Raw genomic sequence first — 21,859 nt, forward strand, 5'->3', positions numbered from 1 at the left:
CCCATTGTAAGCATTTTACAGGTACCATACATGATGTACCTGTAAGCTGGTATGGATTTGCATTAATCTAGATCAGTATAGTGTGTACATAGCAAAGTAAACGTTATAGTATGTATCCATGTATCAGCAATACTTGGTCCTGGGCGCTGATTTTCTATCCAGCAACAATCACTCAATATTGTATTCCACTCTTTTCTGTTTTGAGTGCTAAAACTACAAAGGAAGCAAATTTTAACGCAGTAAACACAAATGTTGATAATGTAATAGCAATAATCCCTGTCACAGGTGGATGGACTCTCCATTTGGGTACACTTCACTTCACATAGCACTTGCTAGTAGTGTCTGTCACTCATGGTACCTAAATCTCGTGTATACCCATCCACAGCAAATGCTCATATAAATAACTTTCTGTTGATGTAAATGAGGGAGATTCTGGTAGTTTGTGGTACTAGATACCAATACTTGTGGATTGTTGCATTTAATTTTGATATTATTCACTTTAATGCAGGGGAATTCATTGTTTTTAGATCATTGGGGAAAATGGCATTTGTGTTTAATCTAAATTCTAATGATGTTGATGTGATAAAATAAAACTAAAAACATGTCAAAAGTTTGTTTTGGAACAGGGACTTCAAAAGATGCATTTTAATACAAACTACACAAGATTTTACATGCACCATTCATCTCCAATGATGTGTGTTTTGAACAGCCATTTCAATGAATGAATGTTAAGATGTTGTCTTTTGATTCGATCCCTCAGCTTTATTCCTCGTCTTAGAAGAAGCCATTGACTCAATTCCACTGCCGGCAGATGGATCTGGTGTCACCAAACCAGGAAGGTAAGGCAAATGACATCCTTTATCATTTGGTCATTTCAGAAAATCAATTTACAGTGTATTAGTAGTATGTTGCAAGTATACTGAAAACTAAACATGAAGCATATATGGTCAGCTTTACTGAAAATAAATGCACACTTCTTTCATGTCATTGTTCTTAGTTTGACACCTTTTATTTTGCCAAAAAAGATGTTTTTTTGGTTCCAAGTTGCTGTACTGGTACTTTTGTGTATGTTCATTGCCGTCCATGACAAATTTTGCAGTGGTGTAACCTACATGTATAAAAAACATGGCTTCTTCTCCATGATCCTCAACCTGTAACATTGAATTTTGGCAAAAAGTGAATGTTTAGTGTCCTTGCAAACAACATGTTACTTTGGGACAAATGCCTAGTAGTCCTACACTCACAATATGTACATCTTGTTGACCTGCACAAGAGCAGGAACAGAATTCCATACATAATACCAGGAAAAGCAAAGTTGCTAGTCCCATTCTGAAAAATCTTGCCCCAAACCACCGAATTTGCTCATCCAGTTAGTGTTGAATGATTAACCTCATGAATAATTTTGTCTTAGACAATGACTTTGACATCTCTTTCTGAGAACACATTTACTTGCATATAGTGAACACGAGATCAGTAACTCCTGCAAGAATTTAGTCAATAACAAATAACAATATTTTATCCCCTTCAGTTTCATCTATGAGTTATTGACCAAGGCCCAGATAACCTTTGAAACCTACACACAAGCCGTGGATCTGATAGAAAAGATCATCTCCCATCTGACCAACAGTAAGTGTGATATGTAACACTGTTGATATCAGTATACTGGTAGATCTGTCTTATTTGGATTTTTTTATATACCATCATCTTATGCTCAAGTGTGACATATGAGCATTTGTTGAATGCAAAGTTTTTCATTGAAATTATTGTCATTTATGTGAATCGTATATTGATAACTTCAGATATGAACATCACATTGTTTGCCACATATAGTAGAGAGAGAGAGAGAGAGAGAGAGAGAGAGAGAGAGAGAGAGAGAGGTATATTTTGCAGTAGACCAATATTACAGGGAAGATTTCTTCAATTTAGATGATTTCTTTTCAGTCATTGCTGATCAATTGAGAATATCCATAGAAAACATATTTTACTTATATATCTGTATAAACCAATATTACAGTGAAATTATCATGTAGGTGATTTGTGTTTGTAGATTTATCAATTGTTTATGGATTTCTTTTTTTTTCATAGATCCATCAGCAGTGTTCAGCAAAACATCAGGTCTTCAGAAATTTTCCGACATTATGAAGGTAAGGGAGAAATGCCTACAATACTTCCTTTTTTCACAATGTTACTTCACAAACAGTGTCGCATAATTTCAAAAGGAAATTTTATTTTTTCCTGATGACCCCTACAAAGTGTCAGGGTATCTTGAAAAAGAGTATTTTCAATGAAAGTGTCGTCAGCTTCTGTTCAGCTATTGTAGAAAAAATTTGTATGTACATCTATGGGGAGTTTGTAGATTGTGAATATTAGTGTAACTTTCAGAAATATAACTTTCAATTTGTCAGGTGTACGGCAACCTTGGGTAAAAACAAAATCTCAGTTGTCCCATCTATTCAAAAGAAGCGTGGTCATCAGACAAGTCAATATTCAGAATAATTGTTTACTGTACAAGGAATTCAAATGACTTGAAAACTATCAGACAGCTCCCTGCAGACCTTTGTCTAGAACACTCTCAGTCTCCAACAATTCCCTAATGATGTTCATGTACTTTATCTCATGTCTGTGACCTGATAACAATAGTAATTGTCTACAGCATGTACACAAAATATTTCCTCTTCAATTTATTTTCAGATATGTAAGTCCAAATTAATTTGCTAAAAATTGAATAGGGATGTGTCAAAATTTGATTTTAGAAAGGATTATACACAGATATTTAGGAAGAGAGCATTAATTTTATGGGGAAGAATGGAACTGACAGTAAGCCCTACATGCATATTGAGAGATAATTTTAATATTCATCTTGTATAGGACTACAATATTGTATAAAGCTGTCTCAGTCTTATTCACTTATCCTTGTCAGAAACGTATTGTTTTTTCTTTATAGATTGTATTCAACAGTGACAGTGGCGGGGGGAGTGCACTTCAAATGGCCATGATGACCAAGTATTACAGGGTGAGCTTTCTTTGTGTCTAAAAAAAATGTTAAAAGGGAAACCCATCCTAAAGCAACCTGTGTAGTGATGTTGGCCCGTTTACAATGTACAGAATCCTTCCCTTCCGATACAGCATTGTTGATTATCAAGCTTGCATAGCATGGTCCGTTCAACATTCATCACCGCTCTTGACAGTGAATCCAAGTCTAGACCTTCAGTAAACATGAGTGTGCTGATTTCCCTGAATATATGAACACCTTTAAAAATCATGCATGTTTATGATGTGTTATCACAGCTACTGGCAGGCTGTGTGGCCCATTTCAATCCTTCCGTATTACCCTGGGGATTGAAGACATTGGTCGCATAAGTTGCATTTTGAATGAGGCTGAAAGTAGGACTACTAATAATGAATCTTTCACAAATGACATGAGACATGAAAAATCATAAACCCTTTTGATTGCCAAAGTCAGTTTTTGCCACCTTTCATACAATGTACACCTGTCAATTTTTTTTTCAGATTTTTACCAAAATTTTTAGAAGAAACTGTAGCCAACGAAATGTGATATCCATTCGGTCCAAAATTATCACAAAAATTACTGAAAATTACAGCACTCCAAGGGTTAATTCAATGTCTGCCAGTAGTCTGACAGTAGATTTGTATTTTTAAAACATTAAAAATATAATATTTTACATTGTTTTAGACATGAATTTTGTAACATGTTCAGGGATCACTTTTGGGCGCGATAATGCGATATTTACGCTCAAAAATTAGAAAAATCGCATTTAGAACAATCAATTGGGCAAAAAAGTCGCGCCGATAATTCAAATGGCGCGTACGTGATACCTTTACGCGATCTAAATTCATCGGTAACATTTGGCAGGTTTTCAGTACAGAACCACTCATTGTGTCGCCGTAGAGAGCGCTATAATTACGCTAGAAAAAAGCTGTTGCAGAGTTACCCGTTTCAACAGCGTTTGTGATTGGTTGCCAACAGGAAGTTTTGCGTTCATTGACAAATCATAGGAGTCGATACAGCAAGTGTTCATTGCTGATGTACAGTGTGTTGTCGTCGCTCAAAATGGCGCTTTCGAAGGAATATTTGTGTCCAGTACGAGTGGTAGTGCGAAGAAAAAACGAAAATGCACTTTTCTGGACTACTGTACTTCCGTTACTCCCGCACTTGAAAGTATGGATTGATCGCCTCCGATTACAACTACACTCAGTGTGACAGTTTTTGGACAGGGTAGTAAATTTCGCCCAAAGATGTTTCATAAATGACGAGCACAACGAAATCTTATTACCATACCCTTCGAAACTTTATTGTGTTTATCCTCAAACTGTTAACACCGACAGAAGTGGCATTTAGGGGGTCAAAGTTGCCAAATTTTTGCCCCATGTTGAGTGCGTGTAATCGGACTGCTATCGCAGTAATCGGACGTCGTATTTTGAATGTGATAAGGGGCTAAATATTGATATTTTGAAACTTTGAATCCCGATTTTCAATTTCGATGTGTTTAGAAAACTATATGGAAATATTTCGTGATAATTAGTTACGTTTAATCCATGGACGATGCAACTATATTTCAACGTGTATAGCGCTTCTAGATATCGGACACGGGCTGTCCCTGTGTGTTGCGTTCTACACCTCGTATTGTACGGTGTGGCTAACTTCACCAAGTTTGTAGCCCGAAATAGCTTTATACCAAAAAAAAAATCCAAAACGGGACGGCAGCGTCACCTGACTTAATATGCTGTAGCATGACTTGTAAAACGCTATCAAAACGGAGCGAAGTGAGTATAACGAACAGCATGTCATTAAATGTCTGAAAACTGAGGTCTCTGAAAACTGTCTCACTGAGTGTATCGTTATGGAAATTAACCAATATGCAGAAAATCAGGGAAAGTTAGGTCCGGTTCCCACAGACTTTGAAATTCTCCCTCTGTTTTTTTTCATGTGCGATTTTATTTCATGCCGTTCTTGAGCCAGGGTAATCCCTGCATGTTGAGGTGTCTTAGACAGAAAAAGATGTTCAACAGCTGGATTGTAATGGCGTTATTGTCTTTGTAACTTCACAGGTACACATACATGTAGAAGACTTCAATAAACGCAAACAGCCGAGAACTGATCTCTGGACATCAAATGCCAACCGGACAATTCAAAATCAGGTATTTTTTTCTGTCAAAGTATAGTCTAACCCCTGATTTGTTGACTCGCCCTTATGTGTTAACTGTACACATGTATTGCCAATTTGCCCAGTGGCATTGTGCCTTTATTTCATGTATGATGCAGTGCCGACATTCAATCCGTCATTGTATCTTTCACCAGGGAAAACACTGAGTTGTTGGTGTTTCTGCCCCGGATTCAGCATGCGGGACTTGGCGGCGCAGGACGTCAGGAGTATTGTCCTGACTAGCGGCACACTGTCACCGCTGGAGTCATTCACGTCAGAAATGCAAATGTAAGTCTCACGACCTACAAACAAGAAAGTGATACAGGGATGAGAAAATAAAGTTGTCCAAGATTTGGGACTGTAACTTGTTCATGCTCATATCTACTTCTTGGCATACTGTTGCTCTATCATATCAATGAATACCAATGCATTACGTAAAAGTCCAAATTTGCATTGGTGGTCGAACTGATAAGGGTAAAATAAAATTGTTTTGAGAAAAAAATAGGTTGAATTAATAGGGTTTTACGGTAGTATGACCATTTATGGCAGGACTCACATAGTGAACAGCTGAGACTTGCACTGACACTAGAAAACCAAATACTGTATGAACTTACTTGACTTACAATAGATATTTTAAATATCCATTACAGAAACTGCTTTGAAAAAATAATTGTGAATGCAGATCAGATCTGTAATTTTTAATTCAGGTCAAAAAATGATGAGAAAGCTGATTTACATAATTTACATGTAATGGTTATGTCAACTCTGATTTTTTTCATGATGGAACATTTTCAATGATATTTCCTTTTTTGTTCGCAGTAATTTTCCGATCAAATTGGAAAATCCACATGTGATAGAAAAACATCAGATGTTGGTTGGCATAGTAACCAAAGGACCTGATGGAACAATCCTTAACTCCTCATACCAAAACAGATTCTCACCAGATTATATGCAGTCACTAGGGAATGCTATAGGTGAGTTTTCAATGTATTCTGAAAGCATAGAAACGATGTCAGAGTGTTAATGTTTTCAGACAGAAACCTTATGTTCTGGCACTAGAGGGCGCTATCTGTTACACATCAAATGCTGTCAACAGGATTAGTAGGCAATGCTTGAAGTCATAATTGAATTGACGTGATGAATTTTGTTAACATATGTATTTTACAGTACATTGCTTGTTCCAAAATATATGTAATATCAATATTACAGAAAAACTAAGCTAAACCATAAAACTTGTTCAACAGTATTTATTCATAACACAGACATCTGACATTCTGTGCACACTGCAGAAGCCACCCCTACTCTCAGTAGCAGGAAAGTAAACAGGCACATTACCGATTGGATCATATATGACAAGTTTTTTATTTGATCTGAAAGTAAGTAGGGAACACAGATGAGATAGATACATTCCTAGAACCGTACGTGTCTAATGTCAAAAACCATGATCCTTTACATTGTAAATATGTAAAAGTTTACAATGATGCCAGTCTTCTCCTATGGACTTTCAATATATTTTCCATTGCAGTGAATTATTCCAGGATTATTCCCAATGGTTTGTTGGTCTTCTTTCCATCCTATCCGGTCATGAACAAATGCATGGAAGTCTGGCAGGTTTGTTATGTCTTGTGTAACTTGGTTTCTGAGAAGAACTTTGGATGATTCTGTAGACCAGGGCAGTTATATGTCATTGTTGCACATTTCTTTTTTTCCAGTACGAAATAACATAATTTCAAATATTTTAGACCAGAAAGAGAATCTTTTACATGATCAACATTCAAACGTTTTTTCTCAACGTACTGTATTGTAGGAGACTGGTGTATCAAATCGGATATGTCAATACAAGCCCATGTTTGTGGAACCCAAGAACAAAGCTCAATTTCATGAAGTAAGTAAAATTCCAGTAATATCATTGTTGATAGTTTAACTGTGACATATAAATGTGTGATTTTATGATTTGTGGTGGACAGCATAGGTAGTGGTGAGCTAATTTGGTATTTTGGTACTGAAATATGTAAGTGGAGTGACATGTATGAGCTTCACAGTGTTGGGAAAGCTGTATGTATGTGCGCTATTTAACCTGTCTGTCTGTCTGTCTATCTATTGATCTATCCAACCCTCTTTCTATCGATCCTTTTCTCGTTCGCTGTCGATAACGCTATCATGACAGACATGAAATCGATAGGGTCTTCAAACTTATTGTCTCTTATTTGTCAAAGGGGAGGATAACGATGTAGTCTGTGTACCTATCTTTGGGATAATATTATCCCCCCCAAATGAAACTCTTGACCGTTTTCTTACATTGTGTTGTCGGTTTTAAATACAAATCAAAGATTTCAGCAATTGAATTCCGCCTCACAAGCTTTCTTAATTTCCTTAACATGGAAAAATTCAATGAATTTAAAATAGAGTGATTGCTTTATTCTTGCTTTTCACAAGTTTAGCTATCCGTTATGTGCTTTCTAATGGCTTATATGACACACTCAGTCTCTGTTAACCGTACCACCACCGCACTGTTTTCCAGGCCATGGAAGATTTTTATCAGAAGATCAATGACCCTTCTTTGAATGGCGCGGCATTCTTTGCTGTTTGCAGGGGCAAGGTGAGTTCATAGGTCACCAGGTCGACCTAGCATAGTCATTCTCTCCTTTCTCCACTTCAAAAGAGCAGTCAGTCTGTGATATTTTGCCCTGAATTCACAAGGTCTCTTCCGTCACAGAACATTGTAAAGTCTTACTTTTTAGAGCAACTCAGTATGAGAATTATGCATGTTCTCTTTCCCAGGGATTTGGTAATTTGTATGTACTATACTACTGTATCCTTTACAAGTGCATTGTTATGGTCTGAATGTGTATTACTGATTTTCACACCATAGCTCAAATTCATCTCATCACCAGTACTATGAATCTAATACGTTCTCACTCCAAGGCTGGTTTGCATGATGCAATTTTACCATGAGAACACAATTATAACCTGATGCAGCAACATGCTTGCAATGGTTTAATAACAAATTTACCCTTCTATTTTCATCTCAAATTTGTTATTTAGACATTGTTGCAGATAAACTGACTTCCCTTAGATTAAATGTGAACTAACAAAAGCCATTTACTTTAGAGGAATCATTCAGGCACTCTGCGTTTGGTAGTGAAGGGTATATGATAAACCAAGGCAAGGACATTCTCCCCATGGCCTTTTTTGCCTGTCTAATCATACTTTACACGCACATCTTGTCTTGTTTCCAGGTATCTGAGGGTCTTGACTTTGCTGACAACAATGGCCGTGCTGTGGTTATCACAGGATTGCCATTCCCACCTAGGATGGATGCCAAAGTGAATCTGAAAATGAAATACTTGGATGAAGTCAAAGCCAGACCACCAAAAGAGGTCAGTATGTAGTTACATTTTTGATCATCTGTGTATATAATTCAGACGTGAAAACATGTTACATTTACATAATAGTACCACTAGACTGCAGTACACTCATGTTGACACACACATACACACACCCTTTTTTCTCTCATATAACTCTCTCTCTCATACACACTCTCTCATACACACACTCACTCACACTTTCTCTCTCATACACTCTCTCTCTCACACACACACACGCACACTTTCATATCTGCAAATTAAATGAGAAAGCGAGAAAGAGATAGGGCAAATATAAATCACAATTGTAAATCAGACAATATTACCAAAAAAGTGACTTTATTACCTTGTACTAGTCATACAAGATTAAACGACAAACTTCCACAAAGTTGACTTCTGATTGCCCTGTGGGTGTGATTGTTTGAAACTGTAAGTATTAGCTTTGGAAAGTGGAGGCAAATACAGGTGTGAGAATGATCGGTCATTGATTTAGAAAATATGTACTGATGTTTGCATTCAAGAGAGTATTTACAAGTTTTGTTCAATCCTAATGATAATTACAGGGCATCACAGGTCGTCAGTGGTATCGACAGCAGGCATCCAGAGCTGTCAATCAAGCCATTGGTAGAGTAATCAGACACAAGGAAGACTATGGTGCAATTATTCTCTGTGATAACAGGTGTGTTACAGAACTGTATCCATCATTTCTGAGAACTGTTAGACATAATTGTCGATGTAAGTCACATTAGAGCCTATGGAATATATTTTTACTGTTTTCAGCATTGAGGTTGTTTGCCATGGATTTTACCAAATACACTCCGTGATTGATTGAGATCACTTGGTTTTACCCATTATTAGTGTCGTTTTCACTAGGTTAATTTAGAACACGCCTCGGAGACAGATATTCGGACTCTCAAACTTTTACAATTCTTTTTAATCTCCACTTGTCGGGGTTCATTTTAAAGCTGTTGGTGTAAGAAACTTTTACCATCTTAGAGTTTCGAAAATCAAAAATTTTACTTTCTTTCATAGAGTTAATATGGGGATGGTGGCCATTTTGAATTTCAAATACCGGTATTGAGTAATTTCTTTTCCTAGTACCAAAATTTGCATTGTGACCCCGATTTTTATTCTTGATTTTGAAAGAGCGTGGTTTAAAATTCCTTGAGAAAAGTTTGAGCAAAAGTTTAAGTCTTTCACTTTCGAGGCGCCTACTACCTTAAGTGTAGACAGCTATACATAGCAAATAAGTACTGGTGTTCAATAAAGGTAATGTGGAATAATGCTTTCCCTCAGGTTCACCTATGCAGATGCCAGGGCCCAGCTGCCATCTTGGGTCAGGCCATACGTCAAGACGTATGAAAACTTTGGTTTGTTGATGAGAGATTTGATGAACTTCTTCAAGAGTGCAGAGAAAACGGTAAGATGTCATTGACAGTAAACAGATGCATGCTCCATCAAAAGTGTCAGGCTTACTAATAAAGACAGTAATATTGTTATGGATGTATCAAGAATGATGATTATTTCTATTTTTTTGTTCTCATATCCATAGTAGTTGGAAAAGCATGGACTATGTTGCAAGTCTGTGGTTGAGAAATCTCACTTTGCCGCAGAAAGAGGGCTTTGTTCCCATTCTGCCATCACACACCCATTGTTATCATGGAGCAACCTCTATATACAGATTGTCTGTTAGTCCTATCTATTTCACAGACTCACCTCTACCAACTGTCATCCTCTTTGTCTGTAAGTTATGTTTTTGTCAAGGGAATCATAACCAGTAAAGTTGTTATGTAACAGAGAGTAAACTTTTCATTGAACTAATGGCCCATTTGTTGAAGAAGATATATTGTGAGAAGTTCCATGTTTATATTGCCAATGCATTTTTTTTCAGACCGACAAAATCCTGCATGTCGTCAACATCTCACTGAAATAAAATCTCAACCTCGTTCAATTTCTTTTTTTTACCATCAAGTTCTATTCTACTGCAAGTGTACCTTTCCTGTACTGGTTCAAGCTTCAACTCTTCTTTGAACTCACACCTGTATATGTAGTCCTGAGAGGTTGTGTGACAGTTAAATCCACGCTACCAACTCTCACACCAATGCATGACAGAAACAACTTACATGTAAATGTCCATTCCACTGTAGGATACGTAGTGATCACAGTCAGACTACTCATTAGACTTGGTTCAAGTCGGTGAATTGTAAAAAAATAAAATCATTTATAATAGTTTCTCTTGTGTCTCTCCTATTTCGTACAAACCTATCCAGAATTTGGCAGCTCACGCCAGGTTTTCCCAGCGATTGAATGCGTTTGAGTCTGCGCAGTAGTGAGTTAGTTTCTCCCGAATCACCGACTTGGACTTCTTGCAAAGTACAGGCGGTGAGACGGACTGTGTACACAGTGACGTAGGCAAATAAAAATGATTGACAGCCCCCGCCGTTATTCTGGCCAATAAGAAGAACGCATGCTAATAAACCTCTGCATGCATTAAAAAGTTTGTTGTCATCTCCGTGCAAAGCTAGACATCGAGTAAGTTTTATATCTGGGCGAATAATGGCATCAAGTTCGTACATCACAACTGATCAGTCGACCATCGCTAATCATGCGAGATTACCAAAGAAAGCTTGTTGAGAGTTACATTGAGGGAAAGATGTGTTCGTCTGCGCACCAACCGGCAGCGGAAAATCACTGACATACGAAGTCGCCCCACATTGTTTTGATTTCCATCGCTTTGGGCACGTAAGAGAACAGGCTACAACTGTAAGGACGGTGTCTTTTTCCATCCTTGAATAACCGCGACGATTTTCGCATTTTGCAACATGGCCCTTACAAACAACACAGATATTTTCACGCGTTTTCGGTGATACAACAGAGGTCGTGCTGACTTTTGTGGGAGTGAGCGAACTCGACATTTTGTCAACAACGCCATGTGAGTTTTATGCACGTCTCGTTTGGGTCAATTGGTAACGTGTAACGTGTAAAATTTAGTGATATCATCTTATGAATAATATATGAGTAAAGAAAACGTCATCTCATGAATGATTATAGCAACGCAGATCCTGCAAGAAAGCCAAGTCTATTATTCCGGGTGAAACTCCGCTGTATAGCGTTCACTCAACTCATCGCGTTCACCCTACTCATCGCGTCCACTCACGCGCGCGTTTTCACATGAAAGCAGAATACAAATCATTGCGTTCACTCCACTCAAACATTCACAAATCACAGACTTGAACCAAGTCTAACTACTCACTACCATTGCCATGTAACCGTACTCATGTTGTTTGTTTACAGATGCCCAAACCAAAACCGAAGGCACGAGCGTATGACTTGCCTGGCTTAAAGGGACCAACTTCCTCCCAGTCTGTGCAGAAACCTGGAGCTGTGGTTCATCCGTCGTTTGGTGGTACAGCATCATACAGTACCAAAGGTAGAACAGAACCACATCAAGCTAGTCTGATTGTTTCACATGTACCAAGTCTCAAGAGATCAGACAGTGAGTTTCCTTTTCTTGTATTTAATCTGCTGTATAATGACTTGGTAGAAATTGGCCCTTACACTTCTTGAAAAACACTTATGAAAACGTTCTTTCTATAATGAGTCAGTTCATTTTTCAGACCCAGTTCAGATTTCCCATTCCATGTGTACTAACTAACAATTCAAGGGTTGTGATCAAAGTGTTGCAAATAACTTCATTTTAATAAATCACAAAAGGTTATTCACAAAATACTGGGATTTATGTCCACGTATGTTGTATAGCAAGGGTATTGTCCAAGACGCGTACAATATACAAGAACATAATCCTGGTATTTTGTGAATAAATTAATACTATAATACACTTTTTGCTCGTTAAATGTTACTGGAAAAGTTGAAAGTATAGTGATTTGAAAATTTGTTTTCGTACATCACTGTGTCCCATGATCACAAGCAGACTGGGAATGCGTTCACCACGTCTGCTCAACATACAGAACGAAAATTCAACCCGTGCAGTGCAGTGAACATGCTAGAAATTGTAGTTCAGCAGCATAATTTCAAATATATTCACAGGTTTTGGACTGACCATCATTATTGCTTGACTTAGTGATCGTTAGATGTATATTTTTTTTTTAGAAAATGAAGTGAAACAGTGTCTTGTTTTTATATAGAACTTATGAGGTCAAAGGTCAAATGTCTTCCAACAACACTCAAAGTTATTGTACACTGCGTCCTCTATACCTGAACTTGCTGTATGATAAAACTCCACAGGTTACAGACATAGGTGTAAAATAATGACTAATACAACAGAAATACCTGTGATATAAAATAAGTTTTCTATTTGCCAATTGTTTTGTAGGACTACTATCTGAAGCAAAGCTGACGATAATGTATGAAGCAGCGTCTGCATCGACATCAAGTTCAAAATCAAGGGGATTACTGGATGCATTAGATGAACATGAAGTAAGTGACATAGTGCAAGATAACCCAAGTAAAAGATCTATTTGCAAGTGTTTTAGTATTGTTTCAAGTCGCTGTATACCAAATCTAAGTTTTAGCCCAGAAGAGATATTCATAGTGTATGTTAAAACCCAGGAACACATGTTGTGCAAATTACTAATTTGATGTGTTTTCGGAGTGCGTCCTTTGTGTATTGCCCTCCAAAATTTGTAAAATGTTGTTTGATTTTGTTTTTCAGAAGAAATCCAAAGACGATGATGAGTTTGAAGTTGACAGGCCACAAGAGGTAACGCTTGACCATGACTCTAAAATTTAAATCATCAGACCATAAATGTTCAGTAACTAACAAACAAGCTTGACAGTTGAAATTTACAGTCAATCTTAGATTAGATGTGATGATATTTTCTCTAAGTTAAAAAATAACATGAACAATTTATACACTAGATATTTGTAAAAAACCAGTATGCCACCTGCCTTGTAAATACTCATAGGCTTGTTTTATCACAAGCCAAAGTTCAACTAAGGAAATCTGACGTTGTACAATTGTCATGGTGAGAGATTGATATAATGGAGGCAAGACAGATAATATTGATTATATTGTCTGTTAATTTGTTCTGTTTGTAGCCAATACTTGAAACAACTTCAGAGCATTTGAGAGTATACGCAAATGATGTAATTTTGTAATTAGGCAGTGAATATACATGATTTACCTGTCTCATTGTAAAATGTCTGCTTAAATTGCTAGTTAATCCTCTTTCTCCCAAGTGGTATTTATTTCTATGGTTTGTCTATGGAGCCTGGTAGAAAGAGGAATTAATAATTATGTTGTTTAATGACAGACTTCAAAATACAGTGCTGTCATGAAGAAGAGACAAGAGGAACAGAAGAAGAAAGTCAATCAGAAAAAGAAAATTGTCATTGTGAAAGTAAGTCATTTCAAGAGCCTTTCAGAGACAGAATTTGAAACATTGTATCAGTGCTTTGTTTCAAACTTTCCCATCTCATGATTATCTTGTTCACATTGGCAACCCAACTGAAATTTGGGCCGACGCAAAATAATTGTCCTTTTGGGATTAAATTTGGTCCGTGTCCACACCTACCGGTACCAGAATTAGGGCCGACGTAACTTTACCTTCCTTTGTGACCTCTGACCTGTCAAAGTTCAAAATGGCGCATTTGAATATGGCACGCTGTTTTTACTGTTCATGATTTTCCTGTGTTTTTACGCACAAGAAGGGCAAATATGACTACCACTCACCCTTTTAATCATCGGAGAGATCTTCACCATTTATTGGATGAGCATATGGTATATATAAGACCGCGGTGGAGAAATAACCAGTGTGCGGCATTTTTGACATGCCTCTCTAGTCTATTACGTGCACTGTGGAATCGATGACATGGTCTCGTTTGCGGAACAAAGGTTGGTTGGAAGTTCAGCGTACATGGGATGATATTAAAATGTAAAGACTGGATTGAAAACTTTCGATAGGTGTAAACTTTAGTTTCAAACGTCGTTTGTTTGTGCGAATAGGGTGACTAGTTCAACTTCGATCCATAGCGGAGGCCTGGTCAACTGGGACCAGGGCCGACGTAACGTGTCCACACTGGCGATTTGCGTCGGACCAAATTTTGCGTCAGCCCTGAGTCGGCCCTGAAGCCCCCCTTCTAACCGGGACCAAACTGAGTCGGCCCAGGGCCGACTCAGCGTGTCCACATTGGTTTTTTACGTCGGCCCCGGCCCTGTCGGACCTGGGCCGACGCAAAGTCGTCAATCTGAACGTACCAGATGTGCTTACATCAGTTAAATTTATGGTAAAGGGTAGGTCTATAACTGCGAGGTATTATTTTTTGTTACAAAATTGTCTGCTTCAAAAATTAAAGCTCTAGCTTTCTATATGGTAAGGGCACAAATATCCCCTTTCATGTATGAATACTGAAGGCATTGATTTTGATCAAACCTGTGCTATTAATTAATTCCCGCTAAAAGTCCAGAGCGGGGAGTTATCCATTTGGTTGCATAGCTCTATCTGTCCGACGCTATTTCTCAGACATGACCAGCCTGATGTGTCTCAAACATAGTATAAGGACAACACACTATGGCATACCATGTAATGTGGAATTATTTTGTCATCTGATGCAATATTGCCAACAGGTGGGAATTTTGTTCAAAGACCTATAATTTACATACATGCTGACTAATTTCATTCAAGGTTGGCACAAAGACAGTACCTATGACTTACATGTATTAACCGTTTGAGCACCAAAGTCAATTTATGTGGCCTTTAAAAAACACCCCAGTCAATTTCTTTCTGAATTTTGCCAAAATTTAGAAAAAGAAACTTTAGCTAATGAAATGTGATGTCCATTTGTTCAAAATTATCAAAAAAATTACAGAAAAATTCATGAAAAATGGTAAAATGTTACACCTAAATTTTGGTGGGAAAAATTACAGCACTCAAAAGATTAATACATTCCATTGGTTTTGCGACACGGTCCACGATCTGGCATGACTGATTTCAATCATATTTGACAAAAGGACACAGTACCATGACCTTCCGATGTGTATCAATATTGCAGCTTGGCGGCCATTTTTAGCTCACATTTGGTTATTACCAATGTGAGTTTATAGTATAGGCTGAAGTCGATGGCGTCTGTATGTATGTGTGTATGTATGTATGTATGTATGTACGTACAGTATGTCCGTCAACATCAAAAACACGCAAACCGCTGCACATTTCAGCTTGGTATTTGGTGTGTTGATGCATCCTGGGCTATAGATGAGATTTTGTTCAAATGAAGTCTGCATTGCCAAAATTATGCAAATGAGCTTACAAAATGTGAAAATGGTTAAGAATTAATAACTCAAGAACCGCTTTTTTGATTGTTTTGAAAATTTGTGTGCAAGTACCTTAGGTGAACCTTATACAGTTTTATGAATATTGTGAAGATATCCTTAATTTTGTATTTTTGCTGAATTTTTTGGTGATTTTTCTCATTTTCAGTAAAAATTCTTCTTCTCTGAAACTGCCAGCCCAATCGCTCTCAAATTTTGGTTGTCTCTTTGCAAGGGTGTTACTCTTCTAATTTGTTGAAATTATGACAAAATTGGGAAAATTACTATTTTTGAGCAATTTTGTAATTTTTGGTCAAAAAATCTTAAACAGTATTTCCTTTTTAAAACCCCTGGACAGACAGCTTTCATATTTGGTACACAGACGTACAGAGATGACAATAGTTGGATATGTGGAAATTGTCCTGAAATATACAAATTTGTATTTTTAAGACAATATTGTCATTTTTGGTCAAGAAAACTTTATCTCAAAATTACTTGTTTGATAGCTTTGTAATTTGGTATAAAGTCCCTTGTTTGATAGCTTTGTAATTTGGTATTAAGTCCAAAAGATGTTATTAGATAAATTTTCTGCTCAAAGTGTTGGTAAACCCCAAAATTTGTATATTTTAGGTAATTTTCTCAGTTTGTGACCTTAAATGACCTACACCAACCCAGGATATGTTGTGAGACAATTTTGAAGGCTGTGAACATAATTTTGTCATGTTTGGTATCATTTTGTAGGAAAATTTGATCCAGAAAACAAAGCAAAGGTGATTTTTTACATTTTGGACCAATTTTTGCAACTTTTCTATGTAAGACATACAAGAACTGATGAGAAATTTGGATCCAGGATATTTCCAGATGTTGTAATCACCGCCCACAGTGGAAGGCATTTCACTATCTGTTACTACCTTAAGTGCTGTTTACATTAGAATGATAACACTCATGGCATTAATTAAAAAATCTCCAAGGTTGTAAATGTACTTCCTGTCATTTGGTCTTATGTAATACCAAGGGGTGGAACATTTGATATTCAGGAGGGGGTAGGGTCTAGAAGATTGATGATGTAGCATTACTTTTTTACCAGATTCCTTGTGCATTTTTTGCCCACTCCCACCTTTTCTTTTTATCAAGCCTTCTCTATTTTTTGTTGTTGACATTTGCTTATGTATTTAGGATCTGCTTCTCCATCGCTATAGAAGTTGATATGCATGTTCCTAAAGATGACCTCCATTACCTAAGTTGGAGACCTTATTTGCTTTTGTCATTCTTGTTTTTCCTGGTTTAAATATTTCTTGAATGGACCAATTCAAACCGAATGTGAGCACATAGTGTCCTTGACGGTATTTTTTTTAATTTTTTGCTTCCAGAGCCATAACTTAGACAATTGACCGGACCTATTTTATTCAAACTTGGCACAAGAACCATAGTACTATGACATACACCTACATGTCATCATTTTTAGCAATACAATCAATTGTGTATACTTTGATGGCAATTTTTAGCTCATATTTGGTTTTGTATATAAATACCAAAAAGAGCTTATATGATGAGTCGGTGGCGTCTGTATGTCTGTATATTTGTGGGTATGTATGTGCGGATGTATGTCCGTCACACACAAAGGCTCCCATACCGCCAAAGCTACTATCTCAGTATTTGGTGTACAGGTAGATGCAGGGGTTGAGATGTGAATTTGTTCAAATGAACATGTCAGTGTCAAAAATGTGCAAATGAGGTATGAAAAAGGGAAATCCTGCAAATGTGCAGGAGTGATGGCATGCCAGTAAGAAACAGGCAAACTCTACTGACCTTGAGTCATTTCCTGTCATTGTTTATGAACTGTTACATATTAACAAACCTGCTCATACCATAGACAGTAGAGGGGGAAGACCGCCTATGATCAAACTAAGAAGGGCTTGTTTCTGCTATGCATGTTGCTAAAGTTAACCTCCAGTACCTAAAGTTTCAGACCTTTATTACTTTTGTCATTCTTGTTTTTCTGGTTTAAATATTTCTTGTTGTTTTTCTGGTTGTACTGTGCAGAAATCATTGTCATAACATCAACGTAGAATTTTCCTCCACTGAACAGATAGAAACAACATTTATTGTTGATCATTGGTAACCCATACGGTACAGGTATATACCAATTCTGATCAAATTTGAGCGACACCGTATAATTGCGGTATTTTTTTATAATATTTTCAGTGTTGAGCTAGTGCCCGGACATGCCTAGAGAGCTGTGTCATTTGTAATGCTTGTACCTTGGGCAATGTGAGTTGAGGTACCAGTCTGGATCGTAATGCTTTCAGTAACTGTAATTGTTTATGTGATATGATCCAATATGGCCATCTGGCAGCCATTTTGTTTTAATTTGGTCAGGCAGGAGCCATTACATATACATACCCAGACCAATTTCATTTAAACCTGGCACAAAGACAAGGTGCTATTAATGTACATGCCTTTGCTTACCAGTTACACATTCTGATCGGTGCATTATTTCAACTACAATTCATTTACATGTAATTAAATCACCTAAATTACAGGCAGGGACTGTGTCATTTACAGTGACTTGTTCAGTGCACATTTGGTATTAAATATTCCTATACACAACACCAGCATATCAATCTTATTGTATAGAAACCTATAAATCAAACATAGGTATTTGAACTTTAGTGCATGTCATAAAGTAATAAAAAATAATATTATTAGTCTTGATTTATTATACTTATATTCTAATACACTCTCATCTTATTTTGCTTGCCAATACAGCCATCATTGCAATCAAAATCTCTGAGGTTTGATTCAGACCTGCTTAAACCAGCGTCTGGTCTGAGTGGACTGCCCTCAACTGCTGAGAACAGCAAGCTGAAAAAGACATCAGAACAGGAGACTCGTTCACAAATGTCTGCTGCAACCAGTGCCTCCACTCACAGTGGCAGAAGTATGAAAGCTGTGATGTCTGCCCAGGAGTACATAATTAAGGTAGAATAAAATCACATCAGTTTGTTGTCACAAAAAGTTCATCAAATCTGAAACTGATTGTGAAAATTTTCAATTGGACTTACAGAAAAAGAAAAGAAAATCATAAACTTGGCACAGTAGCCCCCTTATTGCCACTGATATTGTATATTGTCAATTCTTAACACTTTTGCACGTAAACTGTTCATGTTATACTGGCAAAGGAAAATAGCTGTCTCAAATTTTGATGAACCCTTTGTGAAATTGAACAATGAAGCAGGATGTTAATGATTTTGTTTAAATTTCAGGCAAAGCAGTCTCTCTCTGCAAGTGGATATAAGACGTTCTCAAAGCTCATGGCAGATTACAAAAAGGTAAGAACAACTTCATCACACATTCAGATCTTTTACCCAGCAGTCCATTCTAATATATCTACTGTCATCACATCGTAACATCTTGTAAAAACTGAGAGTGGATGATAACAATCATGTGTGTAATATGTCTAGCACTTTTAGTAGAAGTGAATTTCCAGCATAAGTAGAAATTCCTCACTTAAAAAGTATATCACTTCATAGTTGTTCATAAACACTAAAGCTATTTTTCAATTTGTTTGATATAAGGTCTTATTTGTGCCTACATGCAATTCAAAATGGTAAATTGTTTTTCATGTTTGCTAACTCCTCAGACTAGTGAATTTCCAGCCTTGATTGCTGGCCTGGCTGATCTGTTCATTGAAGATCCAGCAAAGCATGACCTTTTCAGAAGTAAGTCATGCAGTTTTTTGTTGTTTTATCTCCCATACGGCTGTTGTTACAAGTAAAAAGACCAACAAATATTACATATTTTGTTATCTTGGTGTGTACTCATCTCTCTAACAGTTCTAGGAACTGTTCACTGTTTTATACATGGTCAATATCTGTGGTTAAGGATGTACGATCGGTAAAATTAAAAGAAATGTTGTTTCTCTAAATTGTCGATTTTTGGATTCTCCTTTGTTAGTATTGTCAAAATGTGTGATAAAATATAGGGGTAACCGCGCTCGTTTTTGAGATACTTGACCATGAATTTTGCCATTTATGAGAAAAAATGCTGAGTCAGCATTTTTCACCTATGCATTTTCTATGGACGAAATAATTCAATGCTGTTTATCTCATTTAGCGCAGTGACCATATGATTTTAATTGATCACTATTATTTATTTCTCTAGACTGAGCTTTGTGCAAATTTTCATGAAAATGACAATAGTAGAAATTGATTTTCCAGCAAATTTCAATGTAATCCTATGGGAAGTGACAAATTCCACGCGCACGTACCGTTCGTACAACCTTAAGTACGAAAGAGTTTCATATAAAATGAAAGAAAGATTACCATCTAGGGGAATGTGTGGGCAAGAATGAAGAAAAATAGTCCCAGGCGTAGTTATACACTACAATTCAAGACTTTCCTAGGGGGGCATGTTTAAATTTATTAGCACAAAAAGCATCCTCAGACTAGCATTGATTATTACCATGAGAAAAATAAACCCAATGTTCTTGATTTTTCCAATGAGGGAAATGTACCCTGGCCCTTATTCACATAATTGTGTGAGCGGAAGCTATCCCTGGATAATGTGTTGGTCAGATCTTTTCACTTGCAAATCGATCCAAGTTAGAACATTAAGCAGGGCATAGTGAACATGCCTATCATATTATTCAGAATAAAAATGAAAAATCTCCCCAATGAACAAAAATCAAGTAATAACTCTCAAAGGTTGTGATTCTAAACCTATAACATTATTCACAGAATCATCACACTTACAACATTGCCATCATATTGTTAATGTCAGATTTTTACAAGTTTGTGAGACCGTTTCACAAGAAGGAGTTTGATCAAGTGTGCCGGAATCTGACTGGAATGGGCTGTGGATACAAGCCAGAAGACAGCTTACAAAGACAAAGATTAGAGGAGATCAAATCTCAGGGAGCTGTTGGTAAGACTGTCCATAAATGTCTCCCTGTGCACAAGGTTTGATATGCCCTTTCATAAGTCAATGTTGTACTATCGTTGTTATGATTGCAATACAATGAAGAATATAACTTAGTTTTTTTTTACAATTTATTGTACCATTTATTCATTCATTTATTAATTATACTTTATTTGAAGAGGGTAGTCTGATTTACAAACTGATTGTAATTTACATCAGAGCCCTTAGAAATCATCAGTAAAAAATCATCTGTCCTGAGCTAAATACATATGACATAAATAGGGACAGATGGAAAAATAGTGTAAGGAAGAACCTTAATACTTAAATTTAGTGTAAAAAACCCAAAAAATAAAGCAGTTGAATAGTGACAATTTTCAACATTTCTTATATAAGGGGTAATATTGTTCCAAAGTACAATAGTAGCACGGTAAATGAAAATTCTTTGTGCAGCTCTGTTTTGAATTCTTAAAAAAATTGGTCTTTGTGGTGTTGCCTCATACAGTACAAAATAATCAAATACAGACAGAAAAGTAGCGTTATCAACCAATACTGAGTTGGGACACTCATATTGACACCTTATGTAAGAAACTGTCAGTTAAAATTGCAAAATCTGCATACTTTGACTCCACTTATGCAGATTTTGCAGTTTCTTACATAAGGTGTATATGAGTGTCCCAACTCAGTGTACTGCCAATTTCAACACCAAGAAGAGTATGCGAGAAAACATTACAAATGGCAGAGTCATTAATACGCACATTTAACATAACATAAGAATTCTTCAAACAATAAATCTTTGGACAGGAAACGACAACCATACACATTGGTTGTAGTTGTGTTGATAGACGCTGCATTATTTATGACCCAAGAAGAAATGGGCATGATCCCATTACTGTGGGTACCATTTACCATTGCAGTAACATTGTTTATTGTCAGCAGCCTTTGGCATCTACTGTCTTGTCTCTACCATGGTTTGCGCAATTACATACAAAGGAGATTTACACATGTAATGCCTTCTGATTTTCCTCAAAGGTCATGTCGAAAAGAGGAAACGAGATGCAGACAACACTGAAGGTGGCCGACCTGTGAAAATCCCCTGTTGTCAGAGTCGGTGAGTATCTATTGATTCATATTGGCTCTCTTGC

General features: G+C 36.8%; 1 protein-coding gene across 1 annotated transcript in view; it reads left to right on the forward strand.

Annotated features, from left to right (window-relative positions):
* Window positions 1-21,859, forward strand: part of LOC139133375 (regulator of telomere elongation helicase 1-like) — a 38,150-nt gene that overhangs the window by 15,940 nt on the left and 351 nt on the right. The window contains 23 exon segments of the mRNA XM_070699935.1: window positions 761-839; window positions 1,529-1,626; window positions 2,086-2,144; window positions 2,945-3,013; window positions 5,071-5,124; window positions 5,127-5,160; window positions 5,321-5,453; window positions 5,985-6,139; window positions 6,691-6,776; window positions 6,973-7,050; window positions 7,687-7,764; window positions 8,405-8,545; window positions 9,094-9,209; window positions 9,827-9,950; window positions 11,825-12,026; window positions 12,864-12,967; window positions 13,203-13,250; window positions 13,804-13,890; window positions 18,567-18,779; window positions 19,064-19,129; window positions 19,441-19,519; window positions 20,580-20,723; window positions 21,747-21,825. Of these exon segments, the coding sequence (XP_070556036.1) occupies window positions 761-839; window positions 1,529-1,626; window positions 2,086-2,144; window positions 2,945-3,013; window positions 5,071-5,124; window positions 5,127-5,160; window positions 5,321-5,453; window positions 5,985-6,139; window positions 6,691-6,776; window positions 6,973-7,050; window positions 7,687-7,764; window positions 8,405-8,545; window positions 9,094-9,209; window positions 9,827-9,950; window positions 11,825-12,026; window positions 12,864-12,967; window positions 13,203-13,250; window positions 13,804-13,890; window positions 18,567-18,779; window positions 19,064-19,129; window positions 19,441-19,519; window positions 20,580-20,723; window positions 21,747-21,825 (2,326 nt within the window).

Source organism: Ptychodera flava, chromosome 5 (genome assembly GCF_041260155.1).
Source record: "Ptychodera flava strain L36383 chromosome 5, AS_Pfla_20210202, whole genome shotgun sequence".
Lineage (NCBI taxonomy): Eukaryota > Metazoa > Hemichordata > Enteropneusta > Ptychoderidae > Ptychodera > Ptychodera flava.